The sequence below is a fragment of the Pseudorca crassidens genome, chromosome 2 (assembly GCF_039906515.1).
Source record: "Pseudorca crassidens isolate mPseCra1 chromosome 2, mPseCra1.hap1, whole genome shotgun sequence".
In the NCBI taxonomy this organism is placed as follows: domain Eukaryota; kingdom Metazoa; phylum Chordata; class Mammalia; order Artiodactyla; family Delphinidae; genus Pseudorca; species Pseudorca crassidens.
In genome coordinates this window covers 143,766,859-143,793,989 of record NC_090297.1, presented here as the reverse complement: position 1 = coordinate 143,793,989, position 27,131 = coordinate 143,766,859, and the positions used below count along the sequence as shown (strand labels likewise).

Genomic DNA, 27,131 nt, shown 5'->3' with positions numbered 1-27,131 from the left:
GAACATGAAGGGATGACGTTTAAAACTGATATAGGGCTGTGTCAACTAAAAAATATGCACAATGTGAGAATAATGAGTTTCAGTTTTATTCAGGGACCACTTTGAGTACTATAGCTCAGGAGACAGCCTCTCAGATAGCTCTGAGAAACTGCTCCAAAGAGGTAAGGGAGGAGCCAGGTTATATATGATTTTTTTTTTTTTTGCTGGGAAAAACATGAAGTCAAGCATCAAAAGATTACTGCTAATCACACAGAACAGCTATCTCAAGTTAATGATTTTAGTGCTTTTCTATGTATGGAAAGGTGCAAGAACCTGTGAAAATTTCCCTTGGATATGCATCTTAACTATCTAAGGGTTAGTATACCCAAAGCAGGGAATACGTCCTAATTTTCCCCAGCTTGAATTCCCCACAGGGCCTACTGTCAGTGGGCTACTGTAGTGGGTCGCAGCTTAATCCTTGTAAAACTCTAACAAGCAGGCTCTATTTTTTTTTTTTTAACATTTGGGAGCTTGCTGTGGTGGTATAAAGACATATGCACAGGTTTACGGGATTTGTCTTAGAAAGAAGTAAGAGTTATGTCGGGCAGAGAGTTCAGGTGTTGTGGGTATTTAAACCGATGGGTCGTCAGTAGAGAAGGAAAGAAGATGCTAGGCTCGGGTATCCCTCCATCCCGTTACAGGCAGTTCTACTGCCTGATTCCAGCCCATTAGCCAGGGTCAGGCCCTAATTAGGGTCCGTATCTCAGGTGAAACCACTTCTTCCCCAGAATTGGCGCCCCGGCCTGACCCGGAAGCTTTCCCGCCAACCCGGAAGCAGAGCCCTGCGGCAGAGGCGCCGCAGCCGAGCTACCGCTCTCTCGCCGCCTGGCCACTACTTAGAAAATCCGGGCCGCGGCGGTGTCGGGTTGCACTGATGGTCCCCGGCAAGCGGCGGCGGCAGAGGCGGCGGGAGGATGACCTCTCCCCGAGAGCGGGGTGCCGACCTGGCCCGTTTCTACACTGTCACCGAGCCCCAGCGACACCCGAGGGGCTACACGGTGTATAAGGTCACCGCCCGGGTGAGTGCAGTTGTCTGGGTGGAGTAAGAGTCTGAATTGGGACGAGAGACGCGTGTGGACCCTGGTGTGGGGATGCCTGACATCGGGTCAGAGCCGAGGGTGGGACTGGCTGCGCCTAGTGCCGGGACAGGCGTCCGAGGTGAGGACTTAAGGAAGGATGGGGTGGGGGCAGAGCGTGGGATGTCCCGGACAACGCTGGAAACGGTCGCGGTAGTGTCCCCATTCCAGGGTGGGGCAAACGTTGGTCATTTTAAATTGATGATTCAGCCCCATCCCACTTGGACTTTCTCTTCTGAGGCTGAAATTTGCAGAAGTGGTTTTGCTTGCCTCCGAGGGATAATGCAGGTTAAAAAAATGTTAAATTTATGTACTATTTGATTTACGTAAAAGAAGATATTTCTTCCTTTGACCTTTTATACAGCTTCAGGGTTGCACTGAGGAAGATAAACTCTTGGGAAGTATGTAAGTGGTAGGGCCACCATCGTAAGACCTCTATCTATGTCTTTCTGCCTCTGAGTTTTTCATGGTTTTCAGTAGAAGACATGAGAAATTCTGCTGACGGTGTCTTGTGTGAGTTGTCTTGAGGGCACATTTAAAAGTTGTGAGGCTCCTTTACATCAACTAATTGATCCAGTTTTTAGTACCCACTTTGTTCATGTTTCATTGCTCTTGCCTTGAGTTTTAGAGAGAGTTTGCATCTCCCTTCTTGGAAAATAATAGTAATAACGTTAAATATGAGTATTAAATATAAAATAAGAATATTAAAATTAAATATCTATATACATGTATGTAGTAGGAATGTATGTGTATATTAGGCATGTTGTACACATCACCCAATTTAATACTAATTTTAATAATGAGGAAACTAAGGTTCAAGAGAGTGTTGTGGCTTGCCCAGCTTCACGTTGCAGGGTGGTAGCACAAATGGGGTTTGAGATCAGTTCTGTTTAACTCCAAGTTGTATAAAATGTTAAGAATTAACTTTATCATTATCATTAATTGTTAAAACGGGTTCGTGCTCCGGTTCGGGAGGATCCCGCGTGCTGCGGAGCGGCTGGGCCTGTGAACCGTGGCCGCTGGGCCTGTGCGTCCGGAGCCTGTGCTCCGCGGCGGGAGAGGCTGCGGCGGTGGGAGGCCCGCGTACCACAAAAAAAAAAGAGAGAGAGGTATAGATAGCAGTAATGGTACAATATACATTTGGGGGATGTAGTAATCTTGGATGATAGCTTAGGAAGTGGGCGTTCAGAAGAACCTTAAAGGTTAAATAGATTTAGATAAGCAGAGTTTGGGGCATGGGAATGGCACATGCCTTATGGAAATGGTGCACAATTCAGACAAGTGTGAGAGGATGAGACGAGCAAATTTGTGTAAATATAAAAAGACCAGGCCTGGTTATTGCAGAGGGCTGTACCAAGAATAGAGAGAAATTTGTTACTCCCTGTTTGCAAGTAAGGTTGCTATATAGGTGGAGTGTTAGTTTCAGGTTAAGAAAATATTTTAAGATTAAGGGGGCTCTTATTATTACCACTCTTGAAACCTTTCTAGTCTTTGGGACCTTCAAAAATCTAGACTTGGTTTCCTAACATAGTTTGTGGAATTAGAACAGTCTTCAACATACGTAATGTTCCCCTCACAGCACCCTGTTTATCTCTTATTATAACACTTATCACAGTTATATTGTATTAATCTTTTTACATGTCTATGTCTCTTAGTAGATTTAGAGCAGGTCTCTATCATTGATATTTGTTTCCTTTTATATCTCCTAAGGCAGTGGGGCACAGAATGCCTAAAAAAATATTGTTGAACGTTTTCCTCTCTATTTCTTCTCTAAACACACCCAATAAATGTTTAGTTTCAGGCACTACGTGCTCCTAGGGATACAAGGCTGAATAAAGTGTGGACCTTCCTTTCAAGGATACTCCTAGTAGAAAAGTGTTTACTGGACTTAAAGAAGTGTAGTACAGGATAGAAAGTGTTAAATGCCATAAGAGACTACAGAAAAGGGCTATGGGATTTTAGAAGACAGAGAGATTGCTTCTGGCCCAAGGGATCAGGGAACATGTACCAATTAAGATAGGTGGTGAGAGATGGGAAGGATCTAGATGGGTGGGATAAATGGAGGTGGGCATCGTAGGTAGAAGGGTAGGTAGAAGGAATAGAGCCCATTAAGGCCTGAAGGTGTGAATGTGTGTGGAACTTGAATAGGAAACACTGAGTATGATTATTACTTGTATTCTTGATTTACAAAAGGAAAGGTTAACCTAATTGAGATCTTAAATATCTTAAGCTGTGAACTAACTTATATGACAGCATAAATTAGAAGATAACGTAGCACATTGCCTGTTCTAACCAAATCCATATAATATGCATGCTACGTATTGCTTTGGTTGTTTAACTGGAAATTGCTTACACTGCCTTTTTTTCTCCTTGTAAATATTTACGTCATTTATTACTTATTGTAAAGATTTTGTTTTCTAATTTTAAGGATTGAGGGTTAATACTGATATATACTTAAAAGACAACCACAGTATTATAAAATAAGCAAAATATTTGTTATTTTTTGAGACTTAAGGAGAAAAACAGCTTAACTCAGGAGAATTAATCAGGTAAGTAGTGCTCCCCTGAGAGAACTTCATAAGATAAAAATGTCTTCTTTATGTTTCCTATTACTGACTGACTTCTAGCTTTAAGGAACAATCTCTGTATTCTTGATCCTTGCAGGGTTCTTTATGTAGGAGTAGAATTAGAATCATGCGGAGTAGCATTGCTAAATTTTGAGTAGCATAAGAGCTGTTTCATGTTCTTAAATCTCCTTTATACTTTTTTTTTTCCCCTCAATTCTCTGGAACCTGTCAGGCTTAGATAACCTTATGGCCAGTTACAAGCTTGCTAATGGATTTCCTAGTTAAACTCTGTGTTGCTTATTAATTTTCAACTAGAATAAGTACTTCTGTTCAGGATTGGAAAATTCTCTTGTAGAATTCCATTGAGTCTTTAGTTAAAGGAGACACAGATATGAAAGAACCATTAGCAGTGTTTTTGGTTGTATCATCATGCTAAGGTTACAAAATTCTCATAATGTAATACAGATTTCTCAACAGTATTAAGTGAATGGTAATTCTTGCCTGTATTCTTTTCATGAATATAGAAAGAAAAAGGTATGTTTTTATTTTTAAAAGATGGTTTGCCTTATGACTTTATGTTGTTTATATTGAGACGTAATTTATATACGGCAAAATTCACCAATTTTAAGTGTATATAGTTTGTTTAGTTTTGACAAATGTCTATAATTGTGTAACCACCACAGACATCACTGCAGGAGTTCCCTCATGCTCCTTTGCAGTCAGTCCGCTCTCCCCACCCCCTGTCCCTAGGCAACCACTAGTCAGTTTTCTGTCGTTGTAGATTAGGCTGTATTTTCTAGAATGTTATATAAAAGGAATCATATACAGTGCTTTTTTGGGGGGGAGGGATCCAACTTCTTTAACTCAGTATGATTACTTGAGATTCATCTATGTTGTGTATTTTTTTTTAATGAATTTATTTTTTATTTATTTACTTTTGGCTGCGTTGGGTCTTTGTTGCTGCGGGCTTTCTCTAGTTGCGGCGAGCCGGGGCTACTCTTTGTTGCAGTGCGCAGGCTTCTCATTTCCGTGGCTTCTCTTGCTGCAGAGCACGGGCTCTAGGTGCGCAGGCTTCAGTAGTTGTGGCTTGCGGGCTCTAGAGCACAGGCTCAGTAGTGGGGCACGGGCTTAGTTGCTCCATGGCATGTGGGATCTTCCCGGGCCAGGGCTTGAACCCGTGTCCCCTGCCTTGGCAGGTGGATTCTTAATCACTCCGGCATCAGGGAAGTCCCGTATGTTGTGTATTTTTATTCTCTTTTATTGCTGACCAGTATTCCCTTGTATGGTTATACTACAATTAATCCATCCACCTGTTGATGGACATTTGGGTTGTTTCCAGTTTTTGGCTGTTAATACAGCTATTATGAACATGTATATACAAGTCTCTGTACAAATGTGGGCTTTTATTTCTCTTAATAGCACACAGCCTTGTTTACTATACCTTTATACTAAGTTGAAATCTGGTAGTCTTAGTCCTCTTTCTTTTTCTTTCTCAAAATTGTTTTGGCTATTCTAGATTGTTTGCATTTTCATAAAAAGTTTGGAGACAGCTTGTCAAGTTCTACAAACATGCCTCCCCAGATTTTGATTGGGATTACATTGAGAATGTAGATCAATTTCAGAAGAATTGATATCTTTAAACAGTATTGAATCTTCTGATCCATGAGCGCACATCTTCCATGTATTTAGCTCTTTAATTTGAACCATATTTTCTAGTTTTCAGTGTGCAGGTCTTGCACATACTTAAAGTAATTTGGGTTTGTTTTCAAACTGTGAGAATTACATGTCTTTATTTTACATAGCTAATGTTTACTGAGTATTAATAGCAGACACTTCTGTGGTGCTTTCTATGAGTCAAGCTCTATTCTAAGCACTTTATATAAATTAGTACATTTTTCATAGCAGCCTGATGAGCAGCTGCAATTATTATTCTCACTTTATTGTGAGAAAATTGAAGCACAGACAGGTTAAGTAACTTGCCTAGGGTCACACAACTAGCAAATTATGGAGTCTAGATTTGAACCCTGGTAGACTGGGTTTTTAATCCCAGTGCTGTGCTGAATACCTAAACATATTTCGTTAGAGGCTGTGGCTGTACTGTAGCTTGGCAAAAGTGATAGATGCAAGTATACTACAGTGATTAGGATGATGTGAACAAAGGGGAGCAAGGAATGAATAGAAGTACTCAGCTTGACTCGAATCTGAAAGCTGCTATTTCCAAATCTTCATATTCAGGCCCTATTTGTATTGCTTAGAGGGAAGCTGCTTTCAGTTCCTGAGCACATTCTTGTATGGCCTGCTTGTGCTTGGGAAGATAATTATTTGTAGTTTTCTAAGTATGCTGGTACCCTGCATTCTTCAATACCTCTCTGTTAGATGCTGTTTCCTCTGTCTGGAATGCTCTTTCCTTTTGTCTTGGCAGTCCCTGTTCATCTGAAGTGTTAGCTCCTGCCTTGTGTTCTACAGGAAGCCTTTTTGAATTTTATTTCCTTTATTTGTAATTTCTATTTGGGCCTCCCCATCACCACTACCTCCCCCACACATATAAATCTGCCCTTATAATATGATCATCACCATTAATTATACAGTTGTGCAAAACCAGAATCAGGAATTTAAACGTTTCCTTTTTTTTTTCCCCACAACTCACACACACACACACACTGTATTTTATTTTTACAAGAGATAAATAAACTGACACCAAGCATTGTAAATGGATGACCACAACAAAAGCAACAATGATTGCAATTACCAAACACGAGACACACTCATACTATGTCATAACATTGACATTCAGTCCAGTAATCCTCCACTGTAACAGTTCCTTTACTTTGCAGTGAAAACTGATTTGTATATTTTTTGCCTCTGAGTCCTGGTGGGTTTTTTTTTTTATTCAAACAAAAAGTCACAAAAATTATAATCATCCTCATCAGTTCACTCAGTGCCATGTAATTAATTTTTTTTCCTCTTGATCTTTTGTTAGCACTTTTATTAATTCATTAGTTTTCCATTAGAGTTCTGAAAATGCTTATTCATTCAGTTAAGCAGTATAGTCAGTTACCAGAAACCTGTACTTGTCAGAGTCTTTTCCATGAATTCCTTGAAGATGAAACCCTTTTATAGGAAAATTTTGGCGAAAGCATCAGAGTACATCCAGAACAGTCTGTAAATGACAAAAGACTTAAAAATGACCATGGTTAAAGATTTGATGAAAGTTCATAATAATGCAATTGACAAGGAAATTTAGTTATTTCTGAGATATACATTTTAAAGTAATAACTAGAATTATGACTTATAACATTATACCAGAACATATAAGATTTTTAGAAATTTCATGTAATGTCTGAAACATTTATATTAACATATTTCCATACAAATAACCCAAAGAAAGTTTAGTATTAGTTGTTTTTTTATATCGCAGGTTCTTATTAGTCATCAGTTTTATACACATCAGTGTATACATGTCAATCCCAATCGCCCAATTCAGTACACCACCATCCCCACCCCACCGCGGTTTTACCCCCATGGTGTCCATACGTTTGTTCTCTACATCTGTGTCTCAACTTCTGCCCTACAAACTGGTTCATCTTTACCATTTTTCTAGGTTCCACATACCTGCATTAATATACGATATTTGTTTTTCTCTTTCTGACTTACTTCACTCTGTATGACAGTCTCTAGATGCATCCACATCTCTACAAATGACCCAGTTTTGTTCCTTTTTATGGCTGAGTAGTATTCCATTGTATATATACACCACAACTTCTTTATCCATTCGTCTGTCGATGGGCATTTAGGTTGCTTCCATGACCTGGCTATTGTAAATAGTGCTGCAGTGAACATTGGGGTGCATGTGTCTTTTTGAATTCTGCTTTTCTCTGGGTATATGGCCAGTACTGGAATTGCTGGATCATATGGTAATTCTGTTTTTAGTCTTTTAAGGAACGTCCATACTGTTCTCCATAGTGGCTGTATCAATTTACATTCCCACCAACAGTGCAAGAGGGTTCCCTTTTCTCCACACCCTCTCCAGCATTTGTTGTTTGTAGATTTTCTGATGATGCCCATTCTAACTGGTGTGAGGTGATACCTCATTGTAGTTTTGATTTGCATTTCTCTAATAATTAGTGATGTTGAGCAGCTTTTCATGTGCTTCTTGGCCATCTGTATGTCTTCTTTGGAGAAATGTCTATTTAGGTCTTCTGCCCATTTTTGGATTGGGTTGTGTGTTTCTTTAGTATTGAGCTGCATGAGCTGTTTATATATTTTGGAGATTAATCCTTTGTCCGTTGATTCATTTGCAAATATTTTCTCCCATTCTGAGGTTTGTCTTTTCGTCTTGTTTATGGTTTCCTTTGCTGTGCAAAAGCTTTGAAGTTTCATTAGGTCCCACTTGTTTATTTTTATTTCCATTACTCTAGGAGGTGGATCAAAAAAGATCTTGCTGTGATTTATGTCAAAGAGTGTTCTGCCTATGTTTTCCTCTAAGACTTTTATAGTGCCCGGTCTTACATTTATGTCTCTAATCCATTTTGAGTTTATTTTTGTGTATGGTGTTAGGGAGTGTTCTAATTTCATTCTTTGACATGTAGCTGTCCAGTTCTCCCAGCACCGCTTATTGAAGAGGCTGTCTTTTCTCCATTGTATAGCCTTGCTTCCTTTGTCATAGATTAGTTGACCATAGGTGCGTGGGTTTATTGCTGTGCTTTCTATCTTGTTCCATTGATCTCTGTTTCTGTTTTTGTGCCAGTACCATATTGTCTTGATTATTGTAGCTTTGTAGTATAGTCTGAAGTCAGGGAGTCTCATTCCTCCAGCTCCGTTTTTTTCCCTCAAGACTGCTTTGGCTATTTGGGGTCTTTCGTGTCTCCATACAAATATTAAGATGACTTGTTCTAGTTCCGTAAAAAATGCCATTGGTAATTTGATAGGGATTGCATTGAATCTGTAGATTGCTTTGGGTAGTATAGTCATTTTCACAATATTGATTCTTCCCATCCAAGAACATGGTATATCTCTCCATCTGTTGGTATCATCTTTAATTTCTTTCATCAGTGTCTTATAGTTTTCTGCATACAGGTCTTTTGTTTCCCTAAGTAGGTTTATTCCTAGGTATTGTATTGTTTTTGTTGCAGTGGTAAATGGGAGTGTTTCCTTAATTTCTCTTTCAGATTTTTCATCATTAGTGTATAGGAGTGCAAGAGATTTCTGTGCATTAATTTTGTATCCTGCAACTTTACCAAATTCATTGATTAGCTCTAGTAGTTTCCTGGTGGCATTTTTAGGATTCTCTATGTATAGTATCATGTCGTCTGCAAACAGTGACAGTTTTACTTCTTCTTTTCTAAGTTGTATTCCTTTTATTTCTCTTTCTTCTCTGATTGCTGTGGCTAGGACTTCCAAAACTATGTTGAATAATAGTGGTGAGAGTGGACATCCTTGTCTTGTTCCTGATCTTAGAGGAAATGCTTTCAGTTTTTCACCATCGAGAATGTTGTTTGCTGTGGGTTTGTCGTATATGGCCTTTATTATGTTGAGGTAGGTTCCCTCTATTCCCACTTTCTGGAGAGTTTTTATCATAAATGGGTGTTGAATTTTGTGAAAGGCTTTTTCTACATCTATTGAGATTATCATATGGTTTTTATTCTTCAATTTGTTAATATGGTTATCACATTGATTGATGTGCATATATTGAAGAATCCTTGCATCCCTGGGATAAATCCCACTTGGTCATGGTGTATGATCCTTTTAATGTATTGTTGGATTCTGTTTGCTAGTATTTTGTTGAGGATTTTTGCATGTATATTCATCAGTGATATTGTTCTGTAATTCTGTTTTTTTGTAGTATCTTTCTCTGGTTTGGTATCAGGGTGATGGTGGCCTCACAGAATGAGTTTGGGAGTGTTCCTTCCTCTGCAGTTCTTTGGAAGAGTTTGAGAAGGATGGGTGTTAGCCCTTCTCTAAATGTTTGATAGAATTGTCCTGTGAAGCCATCTGGTCCTGGACTTTTCTTTGTTGGAAGATTTTTAAACACAGTTTCAATTTCATTACTTGTGATTGGTCTGTTCATATTTTCTGTTTCTTCCTGGTTCAGTCTTGGAAGGTTATACCTTTCCCAGAATCTATCCATTTCTTCCACGTTGTCCATTTTATTGGCATAGAGTTAGTTGCTTGTATGCTAGTTGTATGTTAGTTGCTTAGTATGCTTCGTATTTCTGCGGTGTCTGTTGTAACTTCTCCTTTTTCATTTCTAATTTTATTGATTTGAGTCCTCTCCCTGTTTTTTTTGATGAGTCTGGCTAATGATTTATCAATTTTGTTTATCTTCTCAAAGAACCAGCTTTTAGTTTTATTGATGTTTGCTATTGTTTTCTTTGATTCTATTTCATTTATTTCTGCTCCAATCTTTATGATTGTTTTCCTTCTGCTAACTTTGGGTTTTGTTTGTTTTTCTTTCTCTAGTTCCTTTAGGTGTAAGGTTAAATTGTTTACTTGAGATTTTTCTTGTTTCTTTAGGTAGGCTTGCATAGCTATAAACTTTTGTCTTAGAATTGCTTTTGGTGCATCCCACAGGTTTTGGATCGTCACGTTTTCGTTGTCATTTGTCTCTAGGTATTTTTTGATTTCCTCTTTGATTTCTTCAGTGAGCTCTTGGTTATTTAGTAACGTATTGTATAGCCTCCATGTGTTTGTGTTTTTTATGTTTTTTTTCCCTGTAATTCATTTCTAATCTCATAGCATTGTGGTCAGAAAAGATGCTTGATATGATTTCAGTTTTCTTAAATTTACTGTGGGTTGATCTGTGACCCAAGGTGTGATCTATCTTGGAGAATATTCCATGCGCACTTGCGAAGGAAGTGTAATCTGCTGTTTTTGTATGGAATGTCCTATAAATATCAATTAAATCTATCTGGTCTGTTGTGTCATTTACAGCTTCTGTTTCCTTATTTATTTTCATTTTGGATGATCTGTCCATTGGTGTAAGTGAGGTGTTAAAGTCCCCCACTATTCTTGTGTTACTGTCGATTTCCTCTTTTATAGCTGTTAGCAGTTGCCTTGTGTATTGAGGTGCTCTTATGTTGGGTGCATATATATTTATAATTGTTATAGCTTCTTCTTGGTTTGATCCCATGATCATTATGTATAGTCCTTCCTTGTCTCTTGTAACGATCTTTATTTTAAATTCTATTTTATCTGATATGAGTATAGCTACTCCAGCTTTCTTTTGATTTCCATTTGCGTGGAATATCTTTTTCCATCCCCTCACTTTCAGTCTGTATGTGTCCCTAGGTCTGAAGTGGGTCTCTTGTAGAAGGTATATATATGGGTCTTGTTTTTGTATCCATTCAGTGAGCCTGTGTCTTTTGGTTGGATCATTTAATCCATTCACGTTTAAGGTAGTTATCGATATGTATGTTCCTATGACTGTTTTCTTAATTGTTTTGGGTTTGTTTTTGTAGATCCTTTTCTTCTCTTGTGTTTCCCACTTAGAGAAGTTCCTTTAGCATTTGCTGTAGAGCTGGTTTGGTGGTGCTGAATTCTCTTAGCTTTTGCTTGTCTGTAAAGCTTTTGATTTCTACAGGAAGCCTTTCTTAAGTGTGGAACTCTGTGTGTATTGTATATTCCTCCATTAAAGCCTGTATCATATTGTGCTTTTTTGCCTCCCCCTCTGAGGGCAAACTCTTGTCTTTTTAACTTTGTGTTCTTAGTGCCTAGCACAGAGCCTGCACTATAGTAGGGATTTGAGAGAAGGCTGGAAAGAGGCAATATTTTCCTTTGTGTTACTTTTTAAGTTAACAAACAGTAGAATTGACTTTTTTGTTGTATAAGTCTATGAATCTTTACACATGAATAGATTCATATATTCTCTACCATAATCAGGAAACATAACAGTTCCATCAGCCTCAAAAACTCCCTCTGCTTTCCCTGTTTTACACTCTTCTCCCCACGCCTTAGTCCCTGGCACCCCTTAGTCTACTGATCCACTCTCTACCACTATAATTTTGTCTTTTTGAGAATGTCTTATAAAGAGAATCATAGAGTACTTAACCTACTGAGACCATATTTTGCCCATTTTTTCAGTGGGTAGTTTGTTTTCTCACTGTTGAGTTTTGAGAGTTCTTCTTTTGTTCTGAATATAATTCTTTGTCAGATATGTGGTTTGTAAATATTTTCTCGCAGTGTGTAGCTTATCTTTTCATTGTCTTAACAGTGTCTTTCACAAAGGAAAAATTTTTATTGATAATTTTGGTGAAGTCTAGTTTATCATATTTTTCTTTTATGGAAGAAAAATGGGCTTTTAGTGTCATATCTAAAATCTCTTTATTGACATCAGGTTTTAAAAACTGTAAACCTTTCCTGTTTTCACCTTGTTTATTGACAACTTGCATGCTCAGTTATGAAGATTTTAATATTAAGGATTTTTACATTAACTTTAACATTAAGGATTTTTACTTTCCTTGAACTTTGATTGGAAAATAGTTTACCGGAGAGTAGTGCTATAATAATTGGTAAAATTTGAAGTGAGAAAAGCAGCTTTAGGAAACATTTATTGAGTATACAAAGGTCACTTGCTGTGATAGTTTCTTTTATTCTCCTTTAGATTTTGAGATTTTAATAATGTAGAAAGTATTTCTTACTTTCAACATATTACTTTCATAAGAACTTATTAGAAAGTTGAATGTCTAAAATTTTTCCCATTGACTTATCTATCTTATCTGGAGTTCTTTTACTCCAGAGTACTAAAAAAATGTTGTAAAATATCTAATTATGGTTTGTGCAGGTGCTGCTTCTTGGGTCCTGACTACCTGGCTGGCAAGTGATTAACTAGCCCAAATATTCCTGCCAACCAGTGACCCCTGCAGCTCTGCAGGGAAAAGAGAGAGAGGAGCTGAGATGCAGGTGATGGAGTGGGAGGGAGGTTGAGTTTGGTAAGTGGATGCTTGCCTATGTGAGCTGGACGCTTTGAGATACCTGTTATTCTTGCCAGAGTTTGTGTGTGTATATGAAATGCAGTTTAAAGGTGTCAGTATATTTATATGAAAGTATGGATTTTATGAAGGTGAGATGTCTGAAAGTCAGGATTGCATGCATTACACTGATGGATGTACCATTTGGTTAACCTAATCACCACAGTGGGAAATGTTCAGTATAGTGTAGCCTTACATTTCTGTATATCTTATTTTTTCTCTTCCACATTTGGAAAGTCTCTTTTTTTCTTGACATGCTTTTTAAAATATTCTTTTCCATTATGGTTTATCACAGGATATTGAATATAGTTCCCTATAATATACGGTAGGACTTTTTTGTTTATGCATCCTATATGTACTAGTTTGCATCTGCTAATCCTAGACTCCCAGTCCTTCTCTCCCTCACCTCCCTCGCCCTTGGCAACCACAAGTCTGTTCTCTCTGTCTGTGAGTCTGTTTCTGTTTTGTAGATAGGTTCGTTTGTGTGCCATATTTTAGATTCCATATATAAGTGATATCACATGGTATTTGTCTTTCTCTTTCTGACTTACTTTATTTAGTATGATAATCTCCAGTTGCATCCATGTTGCTGCAACTGGCATTGTTTTGTTCTTTTTTATGGCTGAGTAATATTCCATTGTGTATATATATATATACATATATATATATGTATATATATATATATATACATATATATATGTATATATATATATATATACATATATATATATATATGTATATATATATATATATATATATATATATATACCACATCTTCTTTATCCATTCCTCTGTTGGTGGACATTTAGGTTGCTTCCATGTCCTGGCTATTGTAAATAGTGCTGCAGTGAACATTGGGGTGCATGTATCTTTTTGAATTATGGTTTTCTCTGGGTATATGCCCAGGAATGGGATTGCTGGATCATATGCTAGTTCTATTTTTAGTTTTCTTTTTTTTTAATGTTTATTTTTTTTCTTATTAGTCATCCATTTTATACATATTAGTGTATATATGTCAATCCCAGTCTCCCAATTCACCCCACCACAACCCCCACCCCCGCTGCTTCCCCCCTTGGTGTCCATACGTTCTCTACTTCTGTGTCTCAGTTTCTGCTCTGCAAACCAGTTCATCTGTACCATTTTCTAGGTTCCACATATATGCGTTAATATATGATATTTGTTTTTCTCTTTCTGACTTACTTCACTCTGTATGACAGTCTCTAGATGCATCCACATCTCTACAAATGACCCAATTTTGTTCCTTTTTATGGCTGAGTAATATTCCATTGTATGTATGTACCACAACTTCTTTATCCATTTGCCTGTCGATGGGCATTTAGGTTGCTTCCATGACCTGGCTATTGTAAATAGTGCTGCAGTGAACATTGGGGTGCATGTGTCTTTTGGAATTATGGTTTTCTCTGGGTATATGCCCACTAGTGGGACTGCTGGGTCATATGGTAATTCTATTTTTAGTTTTTTAAGGAACCTCCATACTGTTCTTCATAGTGGCTATATCAATTTATATTCCCACCAACAGTGCAAGAGGGTTCCCTTTTCTCCACACCCTCTCCAGCATTTGTTGTTTATAGATTTTCTGATGATGCCCATTCTAACTGGTGTGAGGTGATACCTCATTGTAGTTTTGATCTGCATTTCTCTAATAATTAGTGATGTTGAGCAGCTTTTCATGTGCTTCTTGGCCATCTGTATGTCTTCTTTGGAGAAATGTCTATTTAGGTCTTCTGCCCATTTTTCGATTGGGTTGTTTGTTTCTTTAGTATTGAGCTGCATGAGCTGTTTATATATTTTGGAGATTTTGTCCTATGATTCATTTGCAAGTATTTTCTCCTATTCTGAGGGTTGCCTTTTCATCTTGTTTATGGTTTCCTTTGCTGTGCAAAAGCTTTGAAGTTTCATTAGGTCCCACTTGTTTATTTTTGTTTTTATTTCCATTACTCTAGGAGGTGGATCAAAAAATATCTTGCTGTGATTTATGTCAAAGAGTGTTCTGCCTATGTTTTCCTCTAAGACTTTTATAGTGCCCGGTCTTACATTTATGTCTCTAATCCATTTTGAGTTTATTTTTGTGTATGGTGTTAGGGAGTGTTCTAATTTCATTCTTTGACATGTAGCTGTCCAGTTTTCCCAGCACCACTTATTGAAGAGACTGTCTTTTCTCCATTGTATAGCCTTGCTTCCTTTGTCATAGCATAGTTGACCATAGGTACGTGGGTTTATCTCTGGGCTTTCTATCCTGTTCCATTGATCTGTATTTCTGTTTTTGTGCCAGTGCTGTATGGTCTTGATTACTGTAGCTTTGTAGTATAGTCTGAAGTCAGGGAGTCTCATTCCTCCAGCTCCGTTTTTTTCCCTCAAGACTGCTTTGGCTATTTGGGGTCTTTCGTGTCTCCATACAAATATTAAGATGACTTGTTCTAGTTCCGTAAAAAATGCCATTGGTAATTTGATAGGGATTGCATTGAATCTGTAGATTGCTTTGGGTAGTATAGTCATTTTCACAATATTGATTCTTCCCATCCAAGAACATGGTATATCTCTCCATCTGTTGGTATCATCTTTAATTTCTTTCATCAGTGTCTTATAGTTTTCTGCATACAGGTCTTTTGTTTCCCTAAGTAGGTTTATTCCTAGGTATTGTATTGTTTTTGTTGCAGTGGTAAATGGGAGTGTTTCCTTAATTTCTCTTTCAGATTTTTCATCATTAGTGTATAGGAGTGCAAGAGATTTCTGTGCATTAATTTTGTATCCTGCAACTTTACCAAATTCATTGATTAGCTCTAGTAGTTTCCTGGTGGCATTTTTAGGATTCTCTATGTATAGTATCATGTCGTCTGCAAACAGTGACAGTTTTACTTCTTCTTTTCTAAGTTGTATTCCTTTTATTTCTCTTTCTTCTCTGATTGCTGTGGCTAGGACTTCCAAAACTATGTTGAATAATAGTGGTGAGAGTGGACATCCTTGTCTTGTTCCTGATCTTAGAGGAAATGCTTTCAGTTTTTCACCATCGAGAATGTTGTTTGCTGTGGGTTTGTCGTATATGGCCTTTATTATGTTGAGGTAGGTTCCCTCTATTCCCACTTTCTGGAGAGTTTTTATCATAAATGGGTGTTGAATTTTGTGAAAGGCTTTTTCTACATCTATTGAGATTATCATATGGTTTTTATTCTTCAATTTGTTAATATGGTTATCACATTGATTGATGTGCATATATTGAAGAATCCTTGCATCCCTGGGATAAATCCCACTTGGTCATGGTGTATGATCCTTTTAATGTATTGTTGGATTCTGTTTGCTAGTATTTTGTTGAGGATTTTTGCATGTATATTCATCAGTGATATTGTTCTGTAATTCTGTTTTTTTGTAGTATCTTTCTCTGGTTTGGTATCAGGGTGATGGTGGCCTCACAGAATGAGTTTGGGAGTGTTCCTTCCTCTGCAGTTCTTTGGAAGAGTTTGAGAAGGATGGGTGTTAGCCCTTCTCTAAATGTTTGATAGAATTGTCCTGTGAAGCCATCTGGTCCTGGACTTTTCTTTGTTGGAAGATTTTTAAACACAGTTTCAATTTCATTACTTGTGATTGGTCTGTTCATATTTTCTGTTTCTTCCTGGTTCAGTCTTGGAAGGTTATACCTTTCCCAGAATCTATCCATTTCTTCCACGTTGTCCATTTTATTGGCATAGAGTTAGTTGCTTGTATGCTAGTTGTATGTTAGTTGCTTAGTATGCTTCGTATTTCTGCGGTGTCTGTTGTAACTTCTCCTTTTTCATTTCTAATTTTATTGATTTGAGTCCTCTCCCTGTTTTTTTTGATGAGTCTGGCTAATGATTTATCAATTTTGTTTATCTTCTCAAAGAACCAGCTTTTAGTTTTATTGATGTTTGCTATTGTTTTCTTTGATTCTATTTCATTTATTTCTGCTCCAATCTTTATGATTGTTTTCCTTCTGCTAACTTTGGGTTTTGTTTGTTTTTCTTTCTCTAGTTCCTTTAGGTGTAAGGTTAAATTGTTTACTTGAGATTTTTCTTGTTTCTTTAGGTAGGCTTGCATAGCTATAAACTTTTGTCTTAGAATTGCTTTTGGTGCATCCCACAGGTTTTGGATCGTCACGTTTTCGTTGTCATTTGTCTCTAGGTATTTTTTGATTTCCTCTTTGATTTCTTCAGTGAGCTCTTGGTTATTTAGTAACGTATTGTATAGCCTCCATGTGTTTGTGTTTTTTATGTTTTTTTTCCCTGTAATTCATTTCTAATCTCATAGCATTGTGGTCAGAAAAGATGCTTGATATGATTTCAGTTTTCTTAAATTTACTGTGGGTTGATCTGTGACCCAAGGTGTGATCTATCTTGGAGAATATTCCATGCGCACTTGCGAAGGAAGTGTAATCTGCTGTTTTTGTATGGAATGTCCTATAAATATCAATTAAATCTATCTGGTCTGTTGTGTCATTTACAGCTTCTGTTTCCTTATTTATTTTCATTTTGGATGATCTGTCCATTGGTGTAAGTGAGGTGTTAAAGTCCCCCACTATTCTTGTGTTACTGTCGATTTCCTCTTTTATAGCTGTTAGCAGTTGCCTTGTGTATTGAGGTGCTCTTATGTTGGGTGCATATATATTTATAATTGTTATAGCTTCTTCTTGGTTTGATCCCATGATCATTATGTATAGTCCTTCCTTGTCTCTTGTAACGATCTTTATTTTAAATTCTATTTTATCTGATATGAGTATAGCTACTCCAGCTTTCTTTTGATTTCCATTTGCGTGGAATATCTTTTTCCATCCCCTCACTTTCAGTCTGTATGTGTCCCTAGGTCTGAAGTGGGTCTCTTGTAGAAGGTATATATATGGGTCTTGTTTTTGTATCCATTCAGTGAGCCTGTGTCTTTTGGTTGGATCATTTAATCCATTCACGTTTAAGGTAGTTATCGATATGTATGTTCCTATGACTGTTTTCTTAATTGTTTTGGGTTTGTTTTTGTAGATCCTTTTCTTCTCTTGTGTTTCCCACTTAGAGAAGTTCCTTTAGCATTTGCTGTAGAGCTGGTTTGGTGGTGCTGAATTCTCTTAGCTTTTGCTTGTCTGTAAAGCTTTTGATTTCTACAGGAAGCCTTTCTTAAGTGTGGAACTCTGTGTGTATTGTATATTCCTCCATTAAAGCCTGTATCATATTGTGCTTTTTTGCCTCCCCCTCTGAGGGCAAACTCTTGTCTTTTTAACTTTGTGTTCTTAGTGCCTAGCACAGAGCCTGCACTATAGTAGGGATTTGAGAGAAGGCTGGAAAGAGGCAATATTTTCCTTTGTGTTACTTTTTAAGTTAACAAACAGTAGAATTGACTTTTTTGTTGTATAAGTCTATGAATCTTTACACATGAATAGATTCATATATTCTCTACCATAATCAGGAAACATAACAGTTCCATCAGCCTCAAAAACTCCCTCTGCTTTCCCTGTTTTACACTCTTCTCCCCACGCCTTAGTCCCTGGCACCCCTTAGTCTACTGATCCACTCTCTACCACTATAATTTTGTCTTTTTGAGAATGTCTTATAAAGAGAATCATAGAGTACTTAACCTACTGAGACCATATTTTGCCCATTTTTTCAGTGGGTAGTTTGTTTTCTCACTGTTGAGTTTTGAGAGTTCTTCTTTTGTTCTGAATATAATTCTTTGTCAGATATGTGGTTTGTAAATATTTTCTCGCAGTGTGTAGCTTATCTTTTCATTGTCTTAACAGTGTCTTTCACAAAGGAAAAATTTTTATTGATAATTTTGGTGAAGTCTAGTTTATCATATTTTTCTTTTATGGAAGAAAAATGGGCTTTTAGTGTCATATCTAAAATCTCTTTATTGACATCAGGTTTTAAAAACTGTAAACCTTTCCTGTTTTCACCTTGTTTATTGACAACTTGCATGCTCAGTTATGAAGATTTTAATATTAAGGATTTTTACATTAACTTTAACATTAAGGATTTTTACTTTCCTTGAACTTTGATTGGAAAATAGTTTACCGGAGAGTAGTGCTATAATAATTGGTAAAATTTGAAGTGAGAAAAGCAGCTTTAGGAAACATTTATTGAGTATACAAAGGTCACTTGCTGTGATAGTTTCTTTTATTCTCCTTTAGATTTTGAGATTTTAATAATGTAGAAAGTATTTCTTACTTTCAACATATTACTTTCATAAGAACTTATTAGAAAGTTGAATGTCTAAAATTTTTCCCATTGACTTATCTATCTTATCTGGAGTTCTTTTACTCCAGAGTACTAAAAAAATGTTGTAAAATATCTAATTATGGTTTGTGCAGGTGCTGCTTCTTGGGTCCTGACTACCTGGCTGGCAAGTGATTAACTAGCCCAAATATTCCTGCCAACCAGTGACCCCTGCAGCTCTGCAGGGAAAAGAGAGAGAGGAGCTGAGATGCAGGTGATGGAGTGGGAGGGAGGTTGAGTTTGGTAAGTGGATGCTTGCCTATGTGAGCTGGACGCTTTGAGATACCTGTTATTCTTGCCAGAGTTTGTGTGTGTATATGAAATGCAGTTTAAAGGTGTCAGTATATTTATATGAAAGTATGGATTTTATGAAGGTGAGATGTCTGAAAGTCAGGATTGCATGCATTACACTGATGGATGTACCATTTGGTTAACCTAATCACCACAGTGGGAAATGTTCAGTATAGTGTAGCCTTACATTTCTGTATATCTTATTTTTTCTCTTCCACATTTGGAAAGTCTCTTTTTTTCTTGACATGCTTTTTAAAATATTCTTTTCCATTATGGTTTATCACAGGATATTGAATATAGTTCCCTATAATATACGGTAGGACTTTTTTGTTTATGCATCCTATATGTACTAGTTTGCATCTGCTAATCCTAGACTCCCAGTCCTTCTCTCCCTCACCTCCCTCGCCCTTGGCAACCACAAGTCTGTTCTCTCTGTCTGTGAGTCTGTTTCTGTTTTGTAGATAGGTTCGTTTGTGTGCCATATTTTAGATTCCATATATAAGTGATATCACATGGTATTTGTCTTTCTCTTTCTGACTTACTTTATTTAGTATGATAATCTCCAGTTGCATCCATGTTGCTGCAACTGGCATTGTTTTGTTCTTTTTTATGGCTGAGTAATATTCCATTGTGTATATATATATATACATATATATATATGTATATATATATATATACATATATATATGTATATATATATATATATACATATATATATGTATATATATATATATATATATATATATATACCACATCTTCTTTATCCATTCCTCTGTTGGTGGACATTTAGGTTGCTTCCATGTCCTGGCTATTGTAAATAGTGCTGCAGTGAACATTGGGGTGCATGTATCTTTTTGAATTATGGTTTTCTCTGGGTATATGCCCAGGAATGGGATTGCTGGATCATATGCTAGTTCTATTTTTAGTTTTCTTTTTTTTTAATGTTTATTTTTTTTCTTATTAGTCATCCATTTTATACATATTAGTGTATATATGTCAATCCCAGTCTCCCAATTCACCCCACCACAACCCCCACCCCCGCTGCTTCCCCCCTTGGTGTCCATACGTTCTCTACTTCTGTGTCTCAGTTTCTGCTCTGCAAACCAGTTCATCTGTACCATTTTCTAGGTTCCACATATATGCGTTAATATATGATATTTGTTTTTCTCTTTCTGACTTACTTCACTCTGTATGACAGTCTCTAGATGCATCCACATCTCTACAAATGACCCAATTTTGTTCCTTTTTATGGCTGAGTAATATTCCATTGTATGTATGTACCACAACTTCTTTATCCATTTGCCTGTCGATGGGCATTTAGGTTGCTTCCATGACCTGGCTATTGTAAATAGTGCTGCAGTGAACATTGGGGTGCATGTGTCTTTTGGAATTATGGTTTTCTCTGGGTATATGCCCACTAGTGGGACTGCTGGGTCATATGGTAATTCTATTTTTAGTTTTTTAAGGAACCTCCATACTGTTCTTCATAGTGGCTATATCAATTTATATTCCCACCAACAGTGCAAGAGGGTTCCCTTTTCTCCACACCCTCTCCAGCATTTGTTGTTTATAGATTTTCTGATGATGCCCATTCTAACTGGTGTGAGGTGATACCTCATTGTAGTTTTGATCTGCATTTCTCTAATAATTAGTGATGTTGAGCAGCTTTTCATGTGCTTCTTGGCCATCTGTATGTCTTCTTTGGAGAAATGTCTATTTAGGTCTTCTGCCCATTTTTCGATTGGGTTGTTTGTTTCTTTAGTATTGAGCTGCATGAGCTGTTTATATATTTTGGAGATTTTGTCCTATGATTCATTTGCAAGTATTTTCTCCTATTCTGAGGGTTGCCTTTTCATCTTGTTTATGGTTTCCTTTGCTGTGCAAAAGCTTTGAAGTTTCATTAGGTCCCACTTGTTTATTTTTGTTTTTATTTCCATTACTCTAGGAGGTGGATCAAAAAATATCTTGCTGTGATTTATGTCAAAGAGTGTTCTGCCTATGTTTTCCTCTAAGACTTTTATAGTGCCCGGTCTTACATTTATGTCTCTAATCCATTTTGAGTTTATTTTTGTGTATGGTGTTAGGGAGTGTTCTAATTTCATTCTTTGACATGTAGCTGTCCAGTTTTCCCAGCACCACTTATTGAAGAGACTGTCTTTTCTCCATTGTATACCCTTGCTTCCTTTGTCATAGCATAGTTGACCATAGGTACGTGGGTTTATCTCTGGGCTTTCTATCCTGTTCCATTGATCTGTATTTCTGTTTTTGTGCCAGTGCTGTATGGTCTTGATTACTGTAGCTTTGTAGTATAGTCTGAAGTCAGGGAGTCTCATTCCTCCAGCTCCGTTTTTTTCCCTCAAGACTGCTTTGGCTATTTGGGGTCTTTCGTGTCTCCATACAAATATTAAGATGACTTGTTCTAGTTCCGTAAAAAATGCCATTGGTAATTTGATAGGGATTGCATTGAATCTGTAGATTGCTTTGGGTAGTATAGTCATTTTCACAATATTGATTCTTCCCATCCAAGAACATGGTATATCTCTCCATCTGTTGGTATCATCTTTAATTTCTTTCATCAGTGTCTTATAGTTTTCTGCATACAGGTCTTTTGTTTCCCTAAGTAGGTTTATTCCTAGGTATTGTATTGTTTTTGTTGCAGTGGTAAATGGGAGTGTTTCCTTAATTTCTCTTTCAGATTTTTCATCATTAGTGTATAGGAGTGCAAGAGATTTCTGTGCATTAATTTTGTATCCTGCAACTTTACCAAATTCATTGATTAGCTCTAGTAGTTTTCTGGTGGCATCTTTAGGATTCTCTATGTATACTATCATGTCATCTGCAAACAGTCACAGTTTTACTTTTGCAATTTGTATTCCTTTTATTTCTCTTTCTTCTCTGATTGCCATGGCTAGGACTTCCAAAACTATGTTGAATAATAGTGGTGAGAGTGGTCCTTTTCTTGTTCCTGCTCTTAGAGGAAATGCTTTTAGTTTTTCACCATTGAGAATGATGTTTGGTGTGGGTTTGTCATATATGGCCTTTATTATGTTGAGGCAAGTTCCCTCTATGCCCATTTTCTGGAGAGTTTTTATCATAAGTGGGTGTTGAATTTTGTCAAAAGCTTTTTCTGCGTCTGTTGAGATGATCATATGGTTTTTATTCTTCAGTTTGTTAATATGGTGTATCACACTGAGTGATTTTTGTATGTTGAAGAATCCTTGCATCTCTGGGATAAATCCCATTTGATCATGGTGTATGAGCCTTTTAATGTGTTGTTGGATTCTGTTTTTTTTTTTTTTTTTTTTGCGGTAGATACGCGGGCCTCTCACTGTTGTGACCTCTCCCATTGCGGAGCACAGGCTCCGGACTTGCAGGCCCAGTGGCCATGGCTCACGAGCCTAGCCGCTCCGTGGCATGTGGGATCTTCCCGGACCGGGGAAGGAACCCGTGTGCCCTGCATCGGCAGGCGGACTCTGAACCACTGCGCCACCAGGGAAGCCCTTGTCGAGGATTTTTGCATCAATATTCATCAGTGATATTGTTCTGTAATTATCTTTCTTTGTAGTATCTTTGTCTGGTTTTTGTGTCAGGGTGATGGTGGCCTCATAGAATGAGTTTGGGAGTTTTCCTTCCTCTGCAGTCTTTGGAAGAGTTTGAGAAGGTTGGGTGTTAGCTCTTCTCTAAATGTTTGCTAGAATTCACCTGTGAAGCCATCTGGTCCTGGACTTTTCTTTTTTGGAAGATTTTTAATCACAGTTTCAATTTCATTACTTGTGATTGGTCTGTTCATATATTCTGTTTCTTCCTGGTTCAGTCTTGGAAGGTTATACCTTTCTAAGAATTTGTCCATTTCTTCCAGGTTGTTCATTTTATTGGCATAGAGTTGCTTGTAATAGTCTCTTACGATGCTTTGTATTTCTGTGGTGTCTGTTGTAACTTCTCCTTTTTCATTTCTAATTTTATTGATTTGAGCGCTCTCCCTCTTTTTCTTGATGAGTCTCGCTAATGGTTTATCAATATTGTTTATCTTATCAAAGAAGCAGCTTTTAGTTTTATTGGTCTTTGCTATTGTTTTCTTTGTTTCTATTTCATTTATTTCTGCTCTGATCTTTATGATTTCTTTCTTTCTGCTAACTTTGGGTTTTGTTTGTTCTTCTTTCTCTAGTTCCTTTAGTTGTAAGGTTAGATTGTTTATTTGAGATTTTTCTTGTTTATTGAGGTAGGCTTGTATAGCTATAAACTTCCCTCTTAGAACTGGTTTTGCTGCATCCCATAGGTTTTGGATGATCATGTTTTCATTGTCATTTGTCTCTAGGAATTTTTTGATTTCCTCTTTGATTTCTTCAGTGATCTCTTGGTTATTTAGTAATGTATTGTTTAGCCTCCATGTGTTTGTGTTCTTTATGTTTTTTTCCCTGTAATTCATTTCTAGTCTCATAGCGTTGCGGTCAGAAAAGATGCTTGATATGATTTCAGTTTTCCTAAATTTACTGAGGCTTGATTTGTGACCCATGATGTGACCTATCCTGGAGAATGTTCCATTTGCACTTGAGAGGAAAGTGTAATCTGTTTTTGGAATCTCCTATAAATATCAATTAAATCTATCTGGTCTATTGTGTCTTTTAAAGCTTGTGTTTCCTTATTTATTTTCTGTTTGGATGATCCGTCCATTGGTGTAAGTGAGGTGTTAAAGTCCCCCACTATTCTTGTGTTACTGTCCATTTCCTCTTTTAGAACTGTTAGCAGTTGTCTTATGTATTGAGGTGCTCCTATGTTGGGTGCATATATATTTATAATTGTTTTATTTTCTTTTTGGATTGATCCCTTGATCATTACGTAGTGTCCTTTCTGGCTCGTGTGACATTCTTTATTTTAAAGTGTATTTTATCTCATATGAGTATTGCTACTCCAGCCTTCTTTTGATTTTCATTTGCATTGAATGTCTCTTTTCATCCCCTCACTTTCAGTCTGTATGTGTCCCTAGGTCTGAAGTGGGTCTCTTATAGATAGCATATATATGGGGCTTGTTTTTGTATCCATTCAGCAAGCTTGTGTCTTTTTGTTGGAGCATTTAATCCACTCACATTTAAGGTAGTTATCGATATGTATGTTCCTATGACCATTTTCTTAAGTGTTTTGGGTTTGTTTTTGTAGGTCCTTTTCTTCTCTTGTGTTTCTCACTTAGAGAAGTTCCTTTAGCATTTATTTTAGAGCTGGTTTGGTGGTGCTGAATTCTCTTAGCTGTTGCTTGTCTGTAAAGCTTTTGATTTCTCCATCGAACCTGAATGAGATCCTTGCTGGGTAGAGTAATCTTGGTTGTAATTTCTTCCTTTCATCACTTTATTATGCCATTCCCTTCTGGCTTGTGGAGTTTCTGTTGAGAAATCAGCTGTTAACCTTATGGGAGTTCCCTTATATGTTATTTGTCGTTTTTCCCTTGCTGCTTTCAATAATTTTTCTTTGTCTTTACTTTTTGCCAATTTGATTACTATGTGTCTTGGCGTGTTTCTCCTTGGGTTTATTCTGTATGGCACTCTCTGCACTTCCTGGACTTGGGTGCATATTTCCTTTCCCATGTTAGGGAAGTTTTCAAGTGTAATCTCTTCAGAGATTTTCTCAGGTTCTTTCTCTCTCTGTACTCCTTCTGGGAATCCTATAATGTGAATGTTGTTGCGTTTAATGTTGTCCCAGAGGTCTCTTAGGCTGTCTTCATTTCTTTTCATTGTTTTTTTATTCTGTTCCTCAGCAGTGAATTGCACCATTGTGTCTTCCAGGTCACTTATCCGTTCTTCTGCCTCAGTTATTCTGCTATTGATTCCTTCCAGTGTATTTTTCATTTCAGTTATTTTATTGTTCATCTTTGTTTGTTTGTTCTTTAATTATTCTAGGTCTTTGTTAAACATTTTTTGTATCTTCTCGATCTTTGCCTCCATTCTTTTTCTGAGGTCCTAGATCATCTTCACTATCATTATTCTGAATTCTTTTTCTGGAAGATTGCCTATCTCTACTTCATTTAGTTGTTTTTCTGGGGTTTTATCTTGTTCCTTCATCTGGTACATAGCCCTTTGCCTTTTCATCATATCTGTCTTTCTGTGAATGTGGTTTTTGTTCCACAGGCTGCAGGATTGTAGTTTTTCTTGCTTCTGCTGTTTGCCCTCTGGTCAATGAGGCTATCTAAGAGGCTTGTGGAAGTTTCCTCTATTTTTATATTTTTAAGGATCCTCCATATTGTTCTCCACAGTGGCTGTATCAATTTACATTCCCACCAACATGGTAAGAGGGTTTCATTTTCTCTGTACCCTCTCCAGCATTTGTTATTTGTAGACTTTTTACTGATGGACATTCTGACTGGTGTGAGGTGGTACCTCATTATAGTTTTGATTTGCATTCCTCTAATAATTAATGATGTTGAGCATCTTTTCACGTGCCCACTGGCCATTTGTATGTCCTCTTTGGAGAAATGTCTATTAAGGTCTTTTTGCCCATTTTTCAATTGGGTTGTTTGTTCTTTTTGTTGTTGAGTTGTATGAGCTGTTTGTATATTTTGGAGATTAAGCGCTTGTCTGTCGCATCATTTGCAAATATTTTCCCCCATTCTGTAGGTTGACTTTTAATTTTTTTCATGGTTTCTTTTGCTGTGCAAAAGTTTGATTAGGTCCCATTTGTTTATTTTTGTTTTTATTTTTATTACCTTGGGAGACTGACCTAAGAAAACATTGGTACAATTTATGTCAGAGAATGTTTTGCCTGTGCTCTCTTCTAGGAGTTCTATGGTGTCAGGTCTTATGTTTAAATCTTCAAGCCATTTTGAGTTTGTTTTTTGCATGGTGTGAGGTTTATTTTGGTTTATGTTGTGCATGTTCTGACTTCATTGATTTACATGCAGCTGGCCAACTTTCCCAGCACCACTTGCTGAAGAGAGTGTCTTTTTCCCATTTTATATTCTTGCCTCCTTTGTCGAAGGTTAATTGGCCATAGGTGTGTGGGTTTATTTCTGGGCTGTCTGTTTTTTTCCATTGATCCATATGTCTGTTTTTGTACCAGTACCACACTATTTTGATTACTGTAGCTTTGTAGTATTGTCTGAAGTCTGGAAGAGTTATGCCTCCTGCTTTATTTTTTTCCTCAGGATTGCTTTGGCAATTCTGGGACTTCTGTGGTTCCATATAAGTTTTTGGATTATTTGTTCTAGTTCTGTGAAAAATGTCTTGGGTATTTTGATAGGGATCACATTAAATCTGTAGATTGCTTTGGGTAGCATTGCCATTTTAACAATATTAATTTTTCCAATCCAAGAGCATTGGATATCTTTCTATTTCTTTGAATCCTCTTTAATTTCCTTCATTAATGTTTTATAGTTCTCAAGTATGTCTTTCACCGCCTTGGTCAGGTTTATTCCTAGGTGTGGAAAGTTATATCTTTGAGAAATGAAAAGAGTGGGCATGTCTCTCTTTTTTCATTGTGTTTGATTATTTGTATCTTGACACTTAGGTTTTTTTTTCAATATGTTACTTTTGTTAATATTTTATCCTCTTAGATCTGCTATTACCCTAAACTAGCAGCTGAATAGTAATAGTGAAGTGGCCATCAGAAGACTTGATTATAATAAATTGCTCATAAAAGTAGCTTTTTAAAATTTATATTTAACTGATATCCATTTGTTTCTAAAGGGACTTATTTTGTGATCATTTTTGGTAGGAAATACAATAGCTAGATTTGAATAAATTTTGTAGTTTTATTTTTCAGTTGCTATCTCTTAATCTTATGAAGAAGATAATTCTTTTGTGTATGTCTGAGTTAAGAGGTTGATTTCAAATCATTCTTATGAGTTATTACGATAATAATTAGATAAAAGAGTGCCTTTCACTTGACTTTTAAGGAAACTAGGTAAAACTTATTAAGAAGTAGATAAAGTAAGTTAGCACTGGAAAGGATTTAGAGGACCTAATGACAGCATGGTTT

General features: G+C 36.9%; 1 protein-coding gene across 5 annotated transcripts in view; it reads left to right on the top strand.

The window, feature by feature from the left end:
* Window positions 1-817: 817 nt before the first annotated feature.
* The window catches only part of RPS6KC1 (ribosomal protein S6 kinase C1), a 221,614-nt gene continuing 195,300 nt past the window's right edge, over window positions 818-27,131 (top strand). The window contains exon 1 of one of the 5 annotated variants that reach the window (XM_067728978.1): window positions 818-1,058. In XM_067728978.1, coding sequence (XP_067585079.1) covers window positions 954-1,058 — 105 coding nt within the window. In that variant the 5' untranslated portion in view covers window positions 818-953. Of the gene's footprint in view, window positions 1,059-1,293; window positions 1,404-27,131 lie in introns of those variants that run through there. The other 4 variants (XM_067728975.1, XM_067728976.1, XM_067728977.1 and 1 more) reach the window with 4 other exon arrangements.